The following is a 15,269-nucleotide window of genomic DNA, read 5'->3' on the forward strand; positions in this document are numbered from 1 at the left end:
GGAGAGAGGCAGACTGGAATGTGGGATGAACCTTGCAGAAGAGGGGGGGGGATGCACATGGGTCCCTTGTGCTGTGTGAGGAGCTGCAGGTTCAGGTTGGCCTCATGGTTGATCAGGTGCCACCGAGTCTGGAGGTCAGCCACAGTGTTTGTTGCCACATTTCTGGCTGGTTTTTGGGATGCAGGGAAGGGAGCTGTGGGTGCAGACATATACTCTCAAGGGAGCTGGAAGAGGGGCTTATAATGGATAGAAAAAGATTGTCATAATTTTTATTCTGTGGGTCTGGGGCATGTATATCTGGTTTCCTTAGCAGGTTTTAATAGCCTTGCAGAAAAACTCTGTGTGTTGTTTTGTGGGGAATAAAATATATAAGGTCATTATTTGTATGTGAATTATAGTAGTTATTACAGTATTATTTACAGTAGTTATGCCTTTAACATCTCAAGGCAGGGAGAAATGTAGGTAATGTTATATACACAGATAGCACATCAACAAACCCTGCACCTTTTATATAGGTTTTTTTCATAGTGCTGTAGGATCTGGTATCTTTGTAACTGGAGTGGTACTCCAGCTGGGCTACAGCATCTTCAGAGAAAAGGTTGTGGTTGTGATTTTCATACAAAGGAGAAGTTCTGTGAAGAGCCCTGAGGTAGGTAGGAAGCTGGAGGACTCCCATGAAGGGAATATCACTGTATGGAATGGCTCATTTCACCTGTATTAAAGATTGCAGTAATGTTCCCAATAATTTACATGTAAAGATGACTTAAGGAGACAGTTTACACTTGGTATGAAAACACTGCATTATCACTATTTCTGAAAAGGATTCACTTAAATGAAATTTAATGTTCTGTATTGGGAAGAACTGGGTTAAAGACATGAGTGACTTGCAGGGAAATGGTTTGTGTGTGGTGTCACCCAGTTATTTTTGAAGCTTAATCAAGGAGACTGAGCAAACCACAGTTATTCTGGCCAGTCTGTCAATGAGGAGTTATGGGGTGATCTGCTTAAAGGATGAAATTTCTCTCCTGTCTAGCAGGATTCAGCATGTTTCAAAGTAGATTTAAAAAATTTTTACCTTTCTGTTTCATGGCTGGGCCTGACTGAATAGGACATTATTTGTTCCTGAGAAACAAACCTTGAACTGCCAAGTTCACTTCTTTTTAGTTATTTAAATAATACACCATAATTCTGGTTTTTTTCCCCCTTCCCTGTGACTTCTGGCAAAGTTTTAAACCTCTTGGTACAAGAACCCATTTGAGACCTGTGGAGGTCTGTCTATTTACTTTTAAACCAAACTACACCAAACACAATGATGGCATAAGGTAAAATTTCACATTTCATTATCAGAAACCAGTCATGACAAATATATATCACTGTTGACCAGAGGCATTCCCAACTCTGTGTTGGTCAGTTTTGGAACCTTTGCTACATGTGATTTAAAAGCTTATGAGAAAGTTTGTGAGAATACTTTGCTTAGTGATCATAAATGTGCTGATTGTTAGCACCTAAAGGATGCTGCTGAAGCTGAAGTGATAAATACTAATTTTTTAATGAGTAGTTGTTGGACTATGTTTTGTAGATTTAATATTAACAAATGTGAACAAATGTTTGAGCTGATTTTAAGTATTAGGCCAACTGAAATAGGAGCTCTTGGTTTTATAATGAGGCATCTACCTTCAGAAAACAGTGGAGAAATAATCTTAACACTTCCAATAATCTTGATCTTAGCCACTGTGCAGTATTTTTATGGAAGAGACAATACATTTTATGGAAGAAACTTGAATAACTCTTTTTAGCATCACTCATGCCCTGATTTTCCTCCTTGGGGAAGTTGAATCAGTCATCTGTTTCTATGCTTGCTTCAATTTTTTTTTTCCTGTTTTGTGCCTGCAGCTGCAGTTTGATGTCACATCATGTGCCATGGCAATCCCGTGTTGTTTTTGCCCCGGGGCAGTGCCTGCTCAGTTCTGCTTGTGATGCCACGTTGTGAACTGCATCAGAGTTGAGCACCTGCAAAGAAAACTTATTTTGCCCTGTAGTTTTTTGGACAGATTGGTTCTCCTGGTTCAGCTCATGACTGGGTCTCCTGATGTAGTATCCCAAACGGGTGTAACTGCTGCATGGTTCAGATGCTTTGTAATGACAACCTGTAAGCTCACATGGAAATAAGGACATATAATTTAGAACCAACTCTTTACAGACCTGCAGCAAATTCCTTGCTATTTGTCTGGCAGTCTCCAGACTAGATGTTGAAACCCACCATATTAATAATGTTCTTTATATGAAATATGTAAACACAAGAGGTGACAGGGTAACTGTCAACACTGTACTTACTCTTGATTGTACTAAAGCTTCTGAACACTTTCAAAATATGTGTAAGCAGCTGCTTAAGGAGCAACCTGCTGGGGCCCATTGTAAGGAGTTTTTATTCTCTGGCTTCCAGGAGCCTTTTGTGGCAGATGAATACATTGAACGCCTGGCATGGAGAACACCTGGAGGAGGTTCCAGAGGTGGAGAAGCTTTTGATCCGAAAAGGTAAAATAAAATTGCATAGTGGTCAAAGTGAATGTGTCTTTAATTGCACTGTTTTTATTACACATATAACAAAAAGCCTGTATGTAGTGTTGGTGTGTGTCCAAGGAGGTTTTCATTTGGGAGAATTGCTAGAGTTTGTGACCATGAGCCAATTATTTGGAACCAATTACTGAGTAACAAGAGCAGGGAAAGTCACTTTCTGCTTTAGACCTTTTGAAAGAAGGAGAATTGTTGTTGTTTGTCCTTGTCAAATGTGAATGTTCCAAAGCACTAGAGCTGCCAGATTAAAGCATAACATGAGGCTTCTCTGCTATGATAGTTAAGTCAATTTAATGAGTTTCTTGCTAGCTTAGCTCCCTGAACTGGCTTGTTGAAAGACCCAGAAGTCTGCAGTTCTGGGGAAAATAAAAGGCACAAAAAGGAAGGATGGGAGGAAAGGCAGGACCATGGCAATGTTGACTTGGATTGTTTTAAACTGAATTTGTGATATGGTCTGAATCAAGGTAGCAGCTTGCTGGGTGAAACTGGCTTGTGCCCCTTTTCCTTGCACTTAGCTACACACTGATAGCTCATCTTGAGCTAATTCTAGGCATGTGATCTCATGAAAAGCTCATCTCCCTCACTAATACCAGAAAACTAACATGAGAAGAAAAAAATTACACCATTTTTTTGTTGTGTTAGCAATTTTGGGGGACTGGAAAAGCCTGGGAGCAGGTACAGTAGGAAGAGTCTGTCTGTCATGATGGTGGTGGGCAGGAATGCGGGTGTGGAAAAAAGCAAGGCTAGGGTAGGGGGAAAGAGTACAGGACTTTCTCCTCTGTCTGGTGAGCTGGTTTGGCTCTTTTCAGAAGCCTCACCCTAAGAACCTATCTCTCTGGTTACTGAGTAGTGCATTGGTCACTCAAATGTACAGTTTTATCAACCAGTCTTCAGCATCTGAGCTTCTGTACTCCACCTCTGGATGATCTTTTGTTTTGGCAAGAGTAACTCTTTCAGATAGTGCTACATTGTAGTTTTTGTACTAATGTCAGTGCTCTTTTTAGAGACATAATTAAATGTATTAATTTTTCACATGATTATACCTCTGGAGATGATCTTCTGTCTGCTGTGCTGTTATTAGAACACTGTTGAGATAGCAAGGTCAACAAAAAGTTTAGCTGCTTGCGTGTTAATTTTGATTGTCGTGGTATAAGTTAAGTGTTCCCTAGTGACTTGTCATCCATATGAATTTATTCCAGATTGTTGTAGTTTGTAGCAACCTGAGGTAGAACTCTTAAGCACAGCTTTGCTTCCTCTAGCTCTTTTTCCAATGGTGCTTTGTGTAATGTACTTTAGTTAATGATTTCTATCAATATCAACTCAGTTTAATATATATTTCTCCTGTGTTAACTTATGTAACGTGCTCTCAGATTTTTCACTACAAGTGGGAGAATCCTGCAACTGTAAATATTTTTCCTGTGGGATCTTCTAGTATTGGGCAGGGAGCCAAAATGAATATCAAAAAGAAACAGACCTTTTGATGTATGGTTTTTCTTTTCTGTTTTTAGAAGAATGATGCTTTTCTTTGGTAGAAAGAAAGTTGGATTCTTTATGTCTATTCTGAGAAACCTGACCAGCAGCTACCTCTTCTACTTGAGCATTCTTTTCTTTCTCACTGTATTGAACACAATTGCTGAATAAGTGCTGAGGTGGCACAATTCCTGTTTTCTAAACAGGTATTTTTTAAACAGATCCTAAACTGAACTGAATCAGCTTCAGATGAATAGAACTATCTGCACTCTTAGGCTTTTGTTTGGAAGCAAGCTTTGGGTCACTTGCATTTACATTTTATTTTAAAATAAATACTTCTGTAAACTGAAGGGTGTTCCCAGTAATTTTCTGTGGAATCCAATGCAATGTGCTCACTCTCATGCTTCTAGTGACAGGAAGTAAAGAAGTTCTATAAAGAACAGTCCAGTTCTTGTTAACAAGTTTTTCCTTTGAGTTGTTTACTGTTCTCAAGATACCACTCGAAATAAGTTTTGAGACCAATACAGTGAGCAAAAAGGCAGTTTACATGTTCCAAGCTTGCAAGGGGTAGAATCCAGTCATAAAGACATAAAGTCATGGCAGCAGAAGTTAAAACTGAAAATTCAGTCACCTGCTGTGCAACTGGAGAGAATCTCATTGGTGTCACTGAGGTGTTGGTTGAAAAAAAAACTTGAGGTGTTGGCCTGGAGAGGTAGTATCTGGGAAAGAGTCTTGTGAGGGTGGATTGATCCATTTTGCTTTTTCCCTTCTGGTTGCTGAGAGCCTGGGGAGGCAGGAGGGGAGCAATGGGCTCATTTTGTCTCCCAGTAGCACTGCAGATTGGAAGGGCTTCATGTTCACACTATACCTCAAATAGAGCCTGTGTGAAAATGCAGATTCCTGAGGAATCTAGAAATAGCTTCCTGGAAGGGATTATTTCCTCTTGTCTTCTGCTTTAACATTAAGCCTGGACAGCAGTGGTCTCAGATATTTTATGTTTGCAGCTATTAGAGTGAGTTTTATGGCTATGGAGGATCTGGGAATAATTCATCCCCTGAGCATCAGTGACTGGAATGTTTAGAAAAATATAAGCTTAAAAAATGACTGTAAAGGGACAGACTGGACAAAAACAGGAATGAAGAAGCTGGAGGTGTTGACAATGGAATGAAAGTAGAGGAAATTTAAGAATGCATTCAGATGTACTGTGTTGGGAACGAGTAAAATGTGTGCCCAAAAGAAAAATCAAAGTGATGGGATAGGGCAGGAAAAATCTTAAGCTGTCATATGTTATAGGAAGAAAAGAGGTGGTCAGGGAACAGCATAGTTATAACCAAAACAGCATTATGGGACTGTGTGATTGTGGTCATTGCTTATTAAGATGCTGATTTACAAGTTTACAGTAACATGTACAGTAGAAAATGTACAATTTTCCTGTGATTTTAATGTGGGCATAGAGTTCTACACAACTAGCATGATGTAGTTTAAAACAAAATAGCATTGGTAAATTTGATGTGATTCTCTGAGTCTTGAGAGCAGATTGTTTTGTGTGTGGTTCTTTAGGCTCACTGCAGAAGACAATGCCTTTTAAACTAAAGCCTGCTGTATTTTATTTTAAATCAGATTATTGGAAGAATTTGTAAATCATATCCAAGAATTACAGGTAATGGATGAAAGGATTCAGAGAAAGGTGGAGAAACTAGAACAGCAATGCCAGAAGGAAGCAAAGGAATTTGCCAAGAAGGTACAAGAGCTGCAGAAAAGCAACCAGGTAAAATGTGTACTCACTGCTAAGCTGGGCAAGTTTTAGAAGCATCACATGGTCTATTAACATTTCTTGGTACAGCATGCTGCTGTTTGAGGTAAAAATAAAGAGGGTTTGATGGAAAACAGTTTGCCTTGTCAAAGGAGAGAACTGATCTGCATGTTCCATTAATGAGTGTTAACTATTCTGAAAGTAGTGAGTCCACAAAAAGTTTAAAGGGAGACCCTGAGCTTCAGGCAGTTGTGTGCCCTTAATGCTTCTGAGGCACAGGACCTGCTAAGCTGTTGCCTGCATCCCCTGTGCTTCTTACTGAAATAAATGTAGTGTTTCCTAAAGCAGAGTAAACGGAAACCCTGAATTTTGTGTCCCTGTCTATCTTCTCCCAGGTTGCCTTCCAACATTTCCAAGAACTAGATGAGCACATCAGCTATGTAGCAACCAAGGTCTGTCACCTTGGTGACCAACTGGAGGGGGTAAACACGCCACGGCAACGGGCTGTGGAGGCTCAGAAGCTGATGAAATACTTTAATGAGTTTCTGGATGGAGAGCTGAAGTCTGATGTTTTTACAAACTCTGAAAAGGTAAGAGCTGTCAGCGGGATGAAAGCAGTTCAAAGCAATAAGCAGTACTGCCCTAATTACAAGCTGCTACCATGACTTACCATGGTCAGACTTCAAACCACTGAGTGACTGACTTGTTAAGGTTTCATTGTTCTGAAATGTAAATTAACAACACTGGGCTGCAGATTGCTGATAAAGCATTTGTATTCAGTGATGCTTAATGTGGCAACGTTGGCATTTTTCACTTTATGAAATTATCAGAGATTTGAGGAGGGCTGGGAGGGCAACTTAAGAGTGCTTTTGCTATCTGCCTTTTTTCTTTTGAACCCCTTGCCTCAGATCCACCCTGTAATGCAGAACGTTTCTGAATACAACTTCTTTGTGAAACTTTAGTCTGTTGGGTCAGTCCACTGGCCTTGGATACCTTTTTGTCACAGCATGCCTTTGAGCTTTGTATAGTCCTGTGGTTATGTCTCCACCCTCTGAATTTAGAGGAAGCAGGCACGAAAACTTCAAAGAAATGTTAAAGCTTTTTTTATTTTTTTCCTTGTGCTCCAAGAGTATGTTCATGAAGCAGATATATTCTGAATGGTGTGGCTAATAGAAATAAACTGAAGGGAAAATGCTCAGTTGTAAGCAAAAGAGCACATAGTAGATTTTCCTATGCAGTTTGAAAGATAAGTAAAGATGTTGGTTTGGGGTTTTGTTTGGGGTTGGTTTATTTTGTTTGGGTTTTTTTGAGATGTGTCCTGAAAAATCTTCCTTCTCTCCTAAAATTCTGTGCAGTGCAATGATTGTATGCCAGGAAAAAAATTACAGTGTGTGGAAACAGCAATAACATTTTTGTTTGCACATTCAGCAAGAAATATGTGCTTCAAATGTAGCTCATAAAGGATCTGAGAATAGGTTAATAGTCATCCCCTCTCTACTGAGCTGAAGGTATCTCTCTGGGAATTGAAAAAAATGATCATTTTGTGTAGTTGTATTCCCAAGAAGTCAATTGCTTAGTGACTTTTGATTCATGGTCTGTGGATATATGGTAATTGCCAGTAGATAGTTTGCCCTTGTCAAAGAGGGAGCAAATAACATCTCTGATTTCTAAGGAAAACAGAAAGATCTCAACATAATAAAAGTTCTTCTCTAGACACCCTTTTCTGGGTCTGCATAATTTTTTTTTCCCTGACCTAGAAATAAAACTCTTAATAGTGTTAAATAGTATTTTAAAAACACTTCATAGCAACATGGTAAATAACAAAGCTTAATTAAAAGAGTATTTATTTCTGCTGAAGAGTCTCATGTAGAATTCAACTTTCACTTCAATTCTAACTTAGTTTTGTAATACTTTCTTTTGAGGAATATGAAAAAACTGTTGGACAAGTGGGGTAAACCTGGAAATTGGTATAGTAATCGTTGTATACCTGGAAGAATAAGATACTTAGCAAATCTGGAGAAAGACAAGTGTAGTAAAAGCCAAGAAGTCTTGTGCCAGTCTGCAGAGGAAGTGTGTGGGAACACAAACAAGATTTTCTGGATATGAATTATCTTACTGAGAGTAATTTCAGTCCAGTTACTCTTCTGTAATTTTGGCCTCCTAGTTAATAGTAAATAGAAGCAGTGTGTTTAACAGGATCTGCCCAGACATGTGCTATCACATCCTAGGGCATTTTTGAACTAAAAATAATTCCAAAGAATGAGATAGTAACAGATATTCTTAACTGCAAAACCCTAATGCTTTGTTACTGTTTTCTGATCTTTGAGCTGATGTGAGTTACAGACAAGGTTTTCTAGGATGGTATGATTAATTTATTTGTACCATGTCACTCCTTACTAGTGTGGGTTTTTCTTTGAGACATTGAGGGCAGGGATACTGTGAAAGAGCCAAGAAAGGAATTACAACAAAGTTTTTTCCTATCAGCAGTGCCTGTTCTTAAAATCTTAAATTCCTCTTTTTTTTCCTACAACCAAGTTGTTGCTTCCAACATTATTTTCTGCCAGTCATACTGAGCAATTTCTAATAACATTGTCTTGTGTTTGTGTTTACTGTTCTCACATCCTTTCCTCACTTTGTTCTGTACTCAACATCATCCTGCTATGTCTTTTAACTTGTTCATAAAACTATTCTGTGATAGTTATCTCTTGCTATTATTTGATCAGGATTTTTCAGATTTTTTTCCCAGATATGTTATAGCCTTAAAGTTGTATTTGACATAATATATATTTATTTTAATAGTTTACAGAAGCCTGATTCAATTAAAAATTAAATATGTCTGGATTTTAAGCAGAAACCATGGAGAACTGATTTGTCATGGCTTCTCTTGTGCATGAGAAAAGGCCCTGATTTCAATAAATCTAAAGTTAGTTAAGAGCTATTGTGTGATTGAGGAGACAAAATTGTTGCCTTTCTAGGGTGTTTTGTTCTTTATATTTTTTTTTGTAGCATGAGTGAATAACTACTGAATAACAGGTGAATAACTGCTATGTAGACTATTCTGATGACATCAGTATTGATCCCAATTGTTAGGTATTAAGGTTGCTGTAATCTAATAGAAATAACTGCTGTTTCCCTGGATTTATTTGAGGAGCATAGCTGCTTTTGACTTAAGAGGCTATTGTGAGCTGACAGTTCAAGCATAAGCTGCTCTGAGTAAGTGGAATGGACTTTGAGAGTCCCCGTTTTTGCTGAACAACCCACCTAGTGTGATGCTTGTGCTCTGTCTTGGTGTAGTCTGGAAAAGTTTTCATCCCAGCCTGCTCCAATAGGTGAGAGAACAGGGTTTCATAGAATCATAGAATTGGCTGGGTTGGAAGGGACCTCAGAGATCATCAAGTCCAACCCTTGATCCACTCCCACTGCAGTTCCCAGCCCATGGCACTCAGTGCCACATCCAGGCTCTTTGGAAATATCTCCAGACACGGAGAATCCACTACTTCCCTGGGCAGCCCATTCCAATGCCTGATCACCCTCTCCAGAAAGAAATTCTTTCTCATCTCCAACCTAAACCTCCCCTGGCACAACTTGAGACCCTGCCCTCTTGTCTTGCTGAGAGTTGCCTGGGAAAAGAGCCCAACCCCCCCCGGCTCCAACCTCCTTTCAGGGAGTTGTAGAGAGTGATGAGGTCTCCCCTGAGCCTCCTCTTCTCCAGCCTCAACACCCCCAGCTCCCTCAGCCCTTCCTCATAGGACTTGTGCTGCATCCCTTCACAGCCTCCTTGCTCTTCTCTGGACCTGCTCCAGCACCTCAATCTCCTTCCTGAACTGAGGGGCCCAGAACTGGACACAGGACTCAAGCTGTGGCCTCACCAGCGCTGAGTACAGGGGCAGAATCCCTTCCTTTCCTCTCATTCAATCTCCCTGGAACACAGCAAACAGGAGGAACAAGATAAACTGCTTGTTTTCCATGTTCTCTGTTGTGGCAGCTTATAAACGTTTTACTTGAATTTGGTACCTGGAGTTTTCACCCCCCTCCCCAAGGTGCCATCCTGTAAAACCATCCCAGAGCTGTGTTCCGTTTGGACCAGCCAACCCCCTGTGTGCTTAAATCCAATGAACTGCAGCTGCAACCAGCTGTATTCCCAGCATTTTCCAATGTGTTTCCTATGGCTTTCATCAACCTAGTGAAAGAGTGACTGACCACTGACCAGGTTTGTTCCCCATGCAGAGGAATAAATGACACAAGGTTTTGCTGTCCTGGAAAGAGCAGAAATTTGCATGCTGCACTACTCTTGTATTTTTGCAACTATTTTTATTTTGTAAATGGGTGATTAACTAATCCCTCCTTGATCTTTGTTTGGACCTCAGTTTATAATTTCTATTTCTAATTCTTCTATTTCTCCTTCCTTGGGAGAATGTGAGGTACCCCAGCTCTGCCTGGCTGTGACCTCCTTTTCCCCTTCCCTCTCCTCTCCATGACAAGCACTGTCACAGCTTTTTTGGATATAGTTATACAGCTAATATCATCAATTACAAAGAACTCCCTGGTGCTTTTTCTGACATGTCTGAAGGGATTGCTCTCCATTCCACTTCTGAGTTCAAGCAGAGATCTCTTCTGGTTGGGTGTGAGTCAGTAAGACTTTTATCCTAATCCCTTGTAAAGTATAATGTTGCAGCTCAGTCAGCTCTCTGTTACAGTTATGTTTTCTTCCCAAATGTAAGGGTGCAAAGTTTGATGAGATTTCTCTAGCCACCTTCTGATCTAATCAGCCCTGAGGGATTGTTGGTCTGCAAGCTGTACTGGCACAGTGAGTTATTTATCCAGGTACCTCAGATACCTACACAGACACTCCCAATGAGAACATACAGCAGGTGACTTTTTAAATCATGTTTTAATCTATATGATTTTATTTTTAAAGAAAAAATATACCTTAAGCATCACAAAAGTGCATAAGTGGGTCATCTCTTCCATTGGTTCAGCAACTCAGTGAATTTGAGAAGTAGGAGCTGTATGTATGAATATTGGACAGTGGAGGGGGAGGAAAGGAATAACCCATGATCAGACCTTCTGTAATAATTCTGTCATGCTTTACTCTTAACAGATTAAAGAGGCAGCTGATATTATTCAGAAACTGCATTTGATTGCACAGGAACTGCCTTTTGACAGGTAAAATTCTGTCTTAACATATTTTAAATAAAAAAATCTTCACATAGCTATAATTTTTTGATGCTTCCCTTGTCTGCTTTCTTGCTGCTTTACTTGGTGATTCATGTAGCTATTCAGATGGATTGTGTGCTTATTTCTCTCTCCTATTCTCAAATTTGTGTTCACAGAGTCATGTTGTGGGATCATCTTTACATATACACATCCTAAACTGCTTAGCAGACTTTTAATGGGATAATTTTGCTGTGCTGGCTTAATGCTAGATTGGAATTGGATGCTTTTAGGTTTTTATGGATAGAAAGCATCTAACTATTCTGTTGTCTTGGTGTCACATGTTTTCATATTTAAGTAGAGTGTCATCATATTGTAGGATATCTGTGATTTCTCTTGCCATGTGGATTTGAATTTAATCATGTTATTTTTTCTTAACAGGTTTTCTGAAGTAAAATCAAAGATAGCAAGTAAGTTATCTTCCCAGTTCTACCCATATTCCTATATTTGAGTTGTTAAAAGTGATTTGAAAAGTTTGCAATACTGTGAGTATTACAGTTTTTGTCAGTGCTAGTATTACCCTGGCCTGATGATTATTTTGTTGTTGTTGTTGTTATCCCCTTTCCTCTCCAGGTAAATACCATGATTTAGAGTGCCAGCTAATTCAAGAGTTCACCAGTGCACAACGGAGAGGTGAAATCTCCAGAATGAGAGAAGTAGCAGCAGTTTTGCTTCATTTTAAGGTAAAAGTTGAGGGGTTTTAATTTAAATACAGAAATAAACTAACCCATGATAAGATAAGTGCCTGTTTTCAGTGAAGATATTTGTATGGGCACAACCACTGACTCAGATAACATGTAATAACTTGAGAAATATTGAGGTGTTCCATCTGAAATCAAGTGGAGGGGAATAAAGCAGGCTGCTGTTGGATTGGAGACAGTGTCAGGAGCCAGGTGTGTGTCTGTGTGTGTGTGTGTCTGTGTGTGTGTGTGTCTGTGTGTGTGTGTGTCTGTGTGTGTCTGTGTGTGTCTGTGTGTGTGTGTGTCTGTGTGTGTGTGTGTGTGTCTGTGTGTGTGTGTGTGTGTCTGTGTGTGTCTGTGTGTGTGTGTGTGTGTCTGTGTGTGTCTGTGTGTGTGTCTGTGTGTGTGTCTGTGTGTGTGTCTGTGTGTGTGTCTGTGTGTGTGTCTGTGTGTGTCTGTGTGTGTCTGTGTGTGTCTGTGTGTGTCTGTGTGTGTCTGTGTGTGTCTGTGTGTGTCTGTGTGTGTCTGTGTGTGTCTGTGTGTGTGTCTGTGTGCGTGTGTGTCTGTCTGTGTGTCTGTCTGTGTGTCTGTCTGTGTGTCTGTCTGTGTGTCTGTCTGTGTGTCTGCGTGTGTGTCTGCGTGTGTCTGTGTGTCTGCTTGTGTGTGTGTGTGTGTGTGTGTGCTTGTGTGTGTGTCTGTGTGTGTGTGTGTGTGTCTGCTTGTGTGTGTGTCTGCTTGTGTGTGTGTCTGCTTGTGTGTGTGTCTGCTTGTGTGTGTGTGTGTGTGTCTGCTTGTGTGTGTGTCTGCTTGTGTGTGTGTCTGCTTGTGTGTCTGCTTGTGTGTCTGCTTGTGTGTCTGCTTGTGTGTCTGCTTGTGTGTCTGCCTGTGTCTGTGAAATTGCTTTCATGCTTGAGAATGAGTGCTGAAACCTCTATTGTATATCCATGTAGAGTGGTGAGAAGTGAAGTTACATAGTGACTAATACATTTGAAATAGTTCTGGTGGCTAGTTTATTTTTTTTTCCCAGTAACTTTTCCATGGAGGTCGGATTTGCTTGATTTTATCCTGTAAAATGCATGGAAAACCTGCCTTAACCTTGAATTATTTTTCTCCTTCCATAGGGCTATTCCCATTGTGTTGATGTGTACATAAAGCAGTGTCAAGAGGTAATGCATTTTGTTTTACGTGTGTCTCTCTGGGTGTTGTTTTATTTAAACAGAAAGCTTGTTGTCAATGCATTTTGTCATGTACTTCTAAAACCCTTAGGGTGCATTCCTGAGGAATGATGTCTTTGAAGATGCAGCCATTCTCTGCCAGCGAGTGAATAAGCAAGTTGGAGAAGTCTTTAGCAATCCAGAGACTGTGCTAGCCAAACTCATTCAAAATATCTTTGAAGTTAAACTTCAGGTATTTTCAATTTTAAAATGTTGAAGCTCATTGGGGAAACTTGTAATCTAAAATATTGCATCTAGTAAAAAAATTGAGAAATTACAGTATTTTTAGTCTTGTATAATCATGTAGATTCACAGCTGTTTGCTCACTAACAATTTAGACAGTTGATCAAGTCTGTATCAAATAAACTCTGAATACAAGGCACTCAAAAGTGCCCCAAAAGACTCAAATTCTATATGTAATATAAGGGAATTGGTGTGTTCATTAGTTGATTCACAGGATGTCATAAGCATATTAGATTTCTTCTGTATGCCACCTACCAAGAATATGTCAGGAAAGGATGTTCCATATTTATTAAGTATATTTATTCTGTTCATTCTTGGAAGTCCATGTCCAGTGTGAGATTAGCATTGAAAAAGAAAAAATATCTTATGTTGTGAACACTGCCTCACAGCTAAAGCTGGGTTTCTATGAAAGTCTGGAATAGTTTTCCATCCTGCAAATAAAGTCAAGAACAAGGCTGTTAATTGCAAAAAGCAATTTCATTGTAGGTGTTATTCTCCTTATAGTGTAAAGACTGAGCTTGTGTTTCAACACCAAATTTTTGTGTCAGTTTTTACTTAGTGTTTTATGGTAAATAATATTTTTTTGTCCAAATCCTTGATATCAAGCAGGCTCTAAGCTTATCTGCTTTGTGTATGTATTATGATAAGCAAATATGTAAGCATCTCCTTTACTTACTGTCAACTGCAAAAATGCCCCAGGCTTCTGGTGCTTTTGATTCTTAAAAAGAGGGGATTTTGTGTTTATTGGTCAAGCAAGTACTGAAAGCAATCTGTCTTTTGTCTTTGCTCTGCATGCAAAAGCTTTGTATTCTTAAACAATATTTTTCCTTAAAAGGGGCATTTAACTCTATCTGTAGATAATATAGGATCTGTAAATTAGAGATTAAAACCAAAGAATAGATGAATTACCTTAAAGATACACGTTTTGCAGTAAATTACATACAATCTAGCAAGTAGTGAGTATGACCTGTGGTTGCTGGTTAATCTTCTAACAGATGTACCCAAATTTTGCAGACTTATGTGAAGGACCAGCTAGAAGAACACAGGAAATCAGATGCAGAACAATATCTTAAGAATCTCTATGATTTATATACAAGGTATTTGTATATTGATGACTAAGTTATTGTAGATATCCTTTTGCTAGAGGTTGATTTATTATCAAGATCTAGGAAGAGAAGCCAAACCCCTAGATTTCTCATGAAAACTGAAAAAATTTAATGGCCACTGAGCTTTGCAAAACAAAATTCAAAATTGCCATTATTATTTTTAGTGAGAGGTGTTTACTGAAGTGATCTCTTGAGAGTAACTTAAACTCTGCAAAAGCCAGTCCTCCAGATGGCAACTCATGTGGCTGCAGTTGTACTGTGTGTAATTAAAGGTGAATTATGTGACATTCTTAAATGTAAAGCCTGCTAGAAGCCTTAATTGCAGTCAGGATTCTGTTGTGCTGTGTACTTTACAAACATGTAATGCTTTAATTCATACAAATTCAACCTTCTCCTCCTCTCCCCTTCTTTGTTTCTGTTGCATAAAGAACTACTAATCTTTCAAGCAAATTGATGGAATTTAACTTGGGTACTGATAAGCAGACTTTCTTGTCTAAGCTTATCAAATCCATTTTCATTTCCTACTTGGAGAATTACATTGAGGTGGAAATTGGGTATTTGAAAAGCAGGAGTGCAATGATTCTGCAACGCTATTATGATTCCAAAAACCACCAGAAGAGATCCATTGGCACTGGAGGGTAAGTTTCTTCTGTCAACTTTTGGACTTTTCAAATGGAAGGGAGGTGGTTAAGGGGAGAAACATTGCATTTGCCATGTCAGATGCACACTGATGAACTGCAGAAATGCGGGCTTCTAGAATGACCTGCAGCTTTTTGTAATTTTGTTACCACTTTGTGTTAACTTCTGCTAAAAAAAAAAAAAAAAGTGTATTGCTCTTGCTAGACGTGGGAAAGGTGATGCATGGTATTTCTACACTCATGGGAAATGAAAAATACCAGTTAAACTTATGTTTCAACTTAGGATCCAGATCCACAAAAGGACTGAAGCAAAATTAAGGTACCTAAAGCATGTATATGTGTGTATCTAAAAGCATACATTTTTTTTCACCTGCCCA

The 15,269-nt window shown here is 39.2% G+C and overlaps 1 protein-coding gene across 2 annotated transcripts in view; it reads left to right on the plus strand.

Annotated features, from left to right (window-relative positions):
• Nucleotides 1–15,269, plus strand: part of EXOC5 (exocyst complex component 5) — a 29,753-nt gene that overhangs the window by 2,444 nt on the left and 12,040 nt on the right. Inside the window, exons 2-12 of one of the 2 annotated variants that reach the window (XM_030452033.1) lie at nt 2,444–2,535; nt 5,665–5,812; nt 6,193–6,387; nt 10,899–10,963; nt 11,393–11,421; nt 11,585–11,694; nt 12,813–12,857; nt 12,958–13,098; nt 14,163–14,245; nt 14,683–14,892; nt 15,176–15,211. In XM_030452033.1, coding sequence (XP_030307893.1) covers nt 2,444–2,535; nt 5,665–5,812; nt 6,193–6,387; nt 10,899–10,963; nt 11,393–11,421; nt 11,585–11,694; nt 12,813–12,857; nt 12,958–13,098; nt 14,163–14,245; nt 14,683–14,892; nt 15,176–15,211 — 1,154 coding nt within the window. The remainder of the gene's footprint in view (nt 1–2,443; nt 2,536–5,664; nt 5,813–6,192; nt 6,388–10,898; nt 10,964–11,392; nt 11,422–11,584; nt 11,695–12,812; nt 12,858–12,957; nt 13,099–14,162; nt 14,246–14,682; nt 14,893–15,175; nt 15,212–15,269) is intronic. The other variant, XM_030452034.1, reaches the window with a different exon arrangement.

Source organism: Calypte anna, chromosome 5A (genome assembly GCF_003957555.1).
Source record: "Calypte anna isolate BGI_N300 chromosome 5A, bCalAnn1_v1.p, whole genome shotgun sequence".
In the NCBI taxonomy this organism is placed as follows: Eukaryota; Metazoa; Chordata; class Aves; order Apodiformes; family Trochilidae; genus Calypte; species Calypte anna.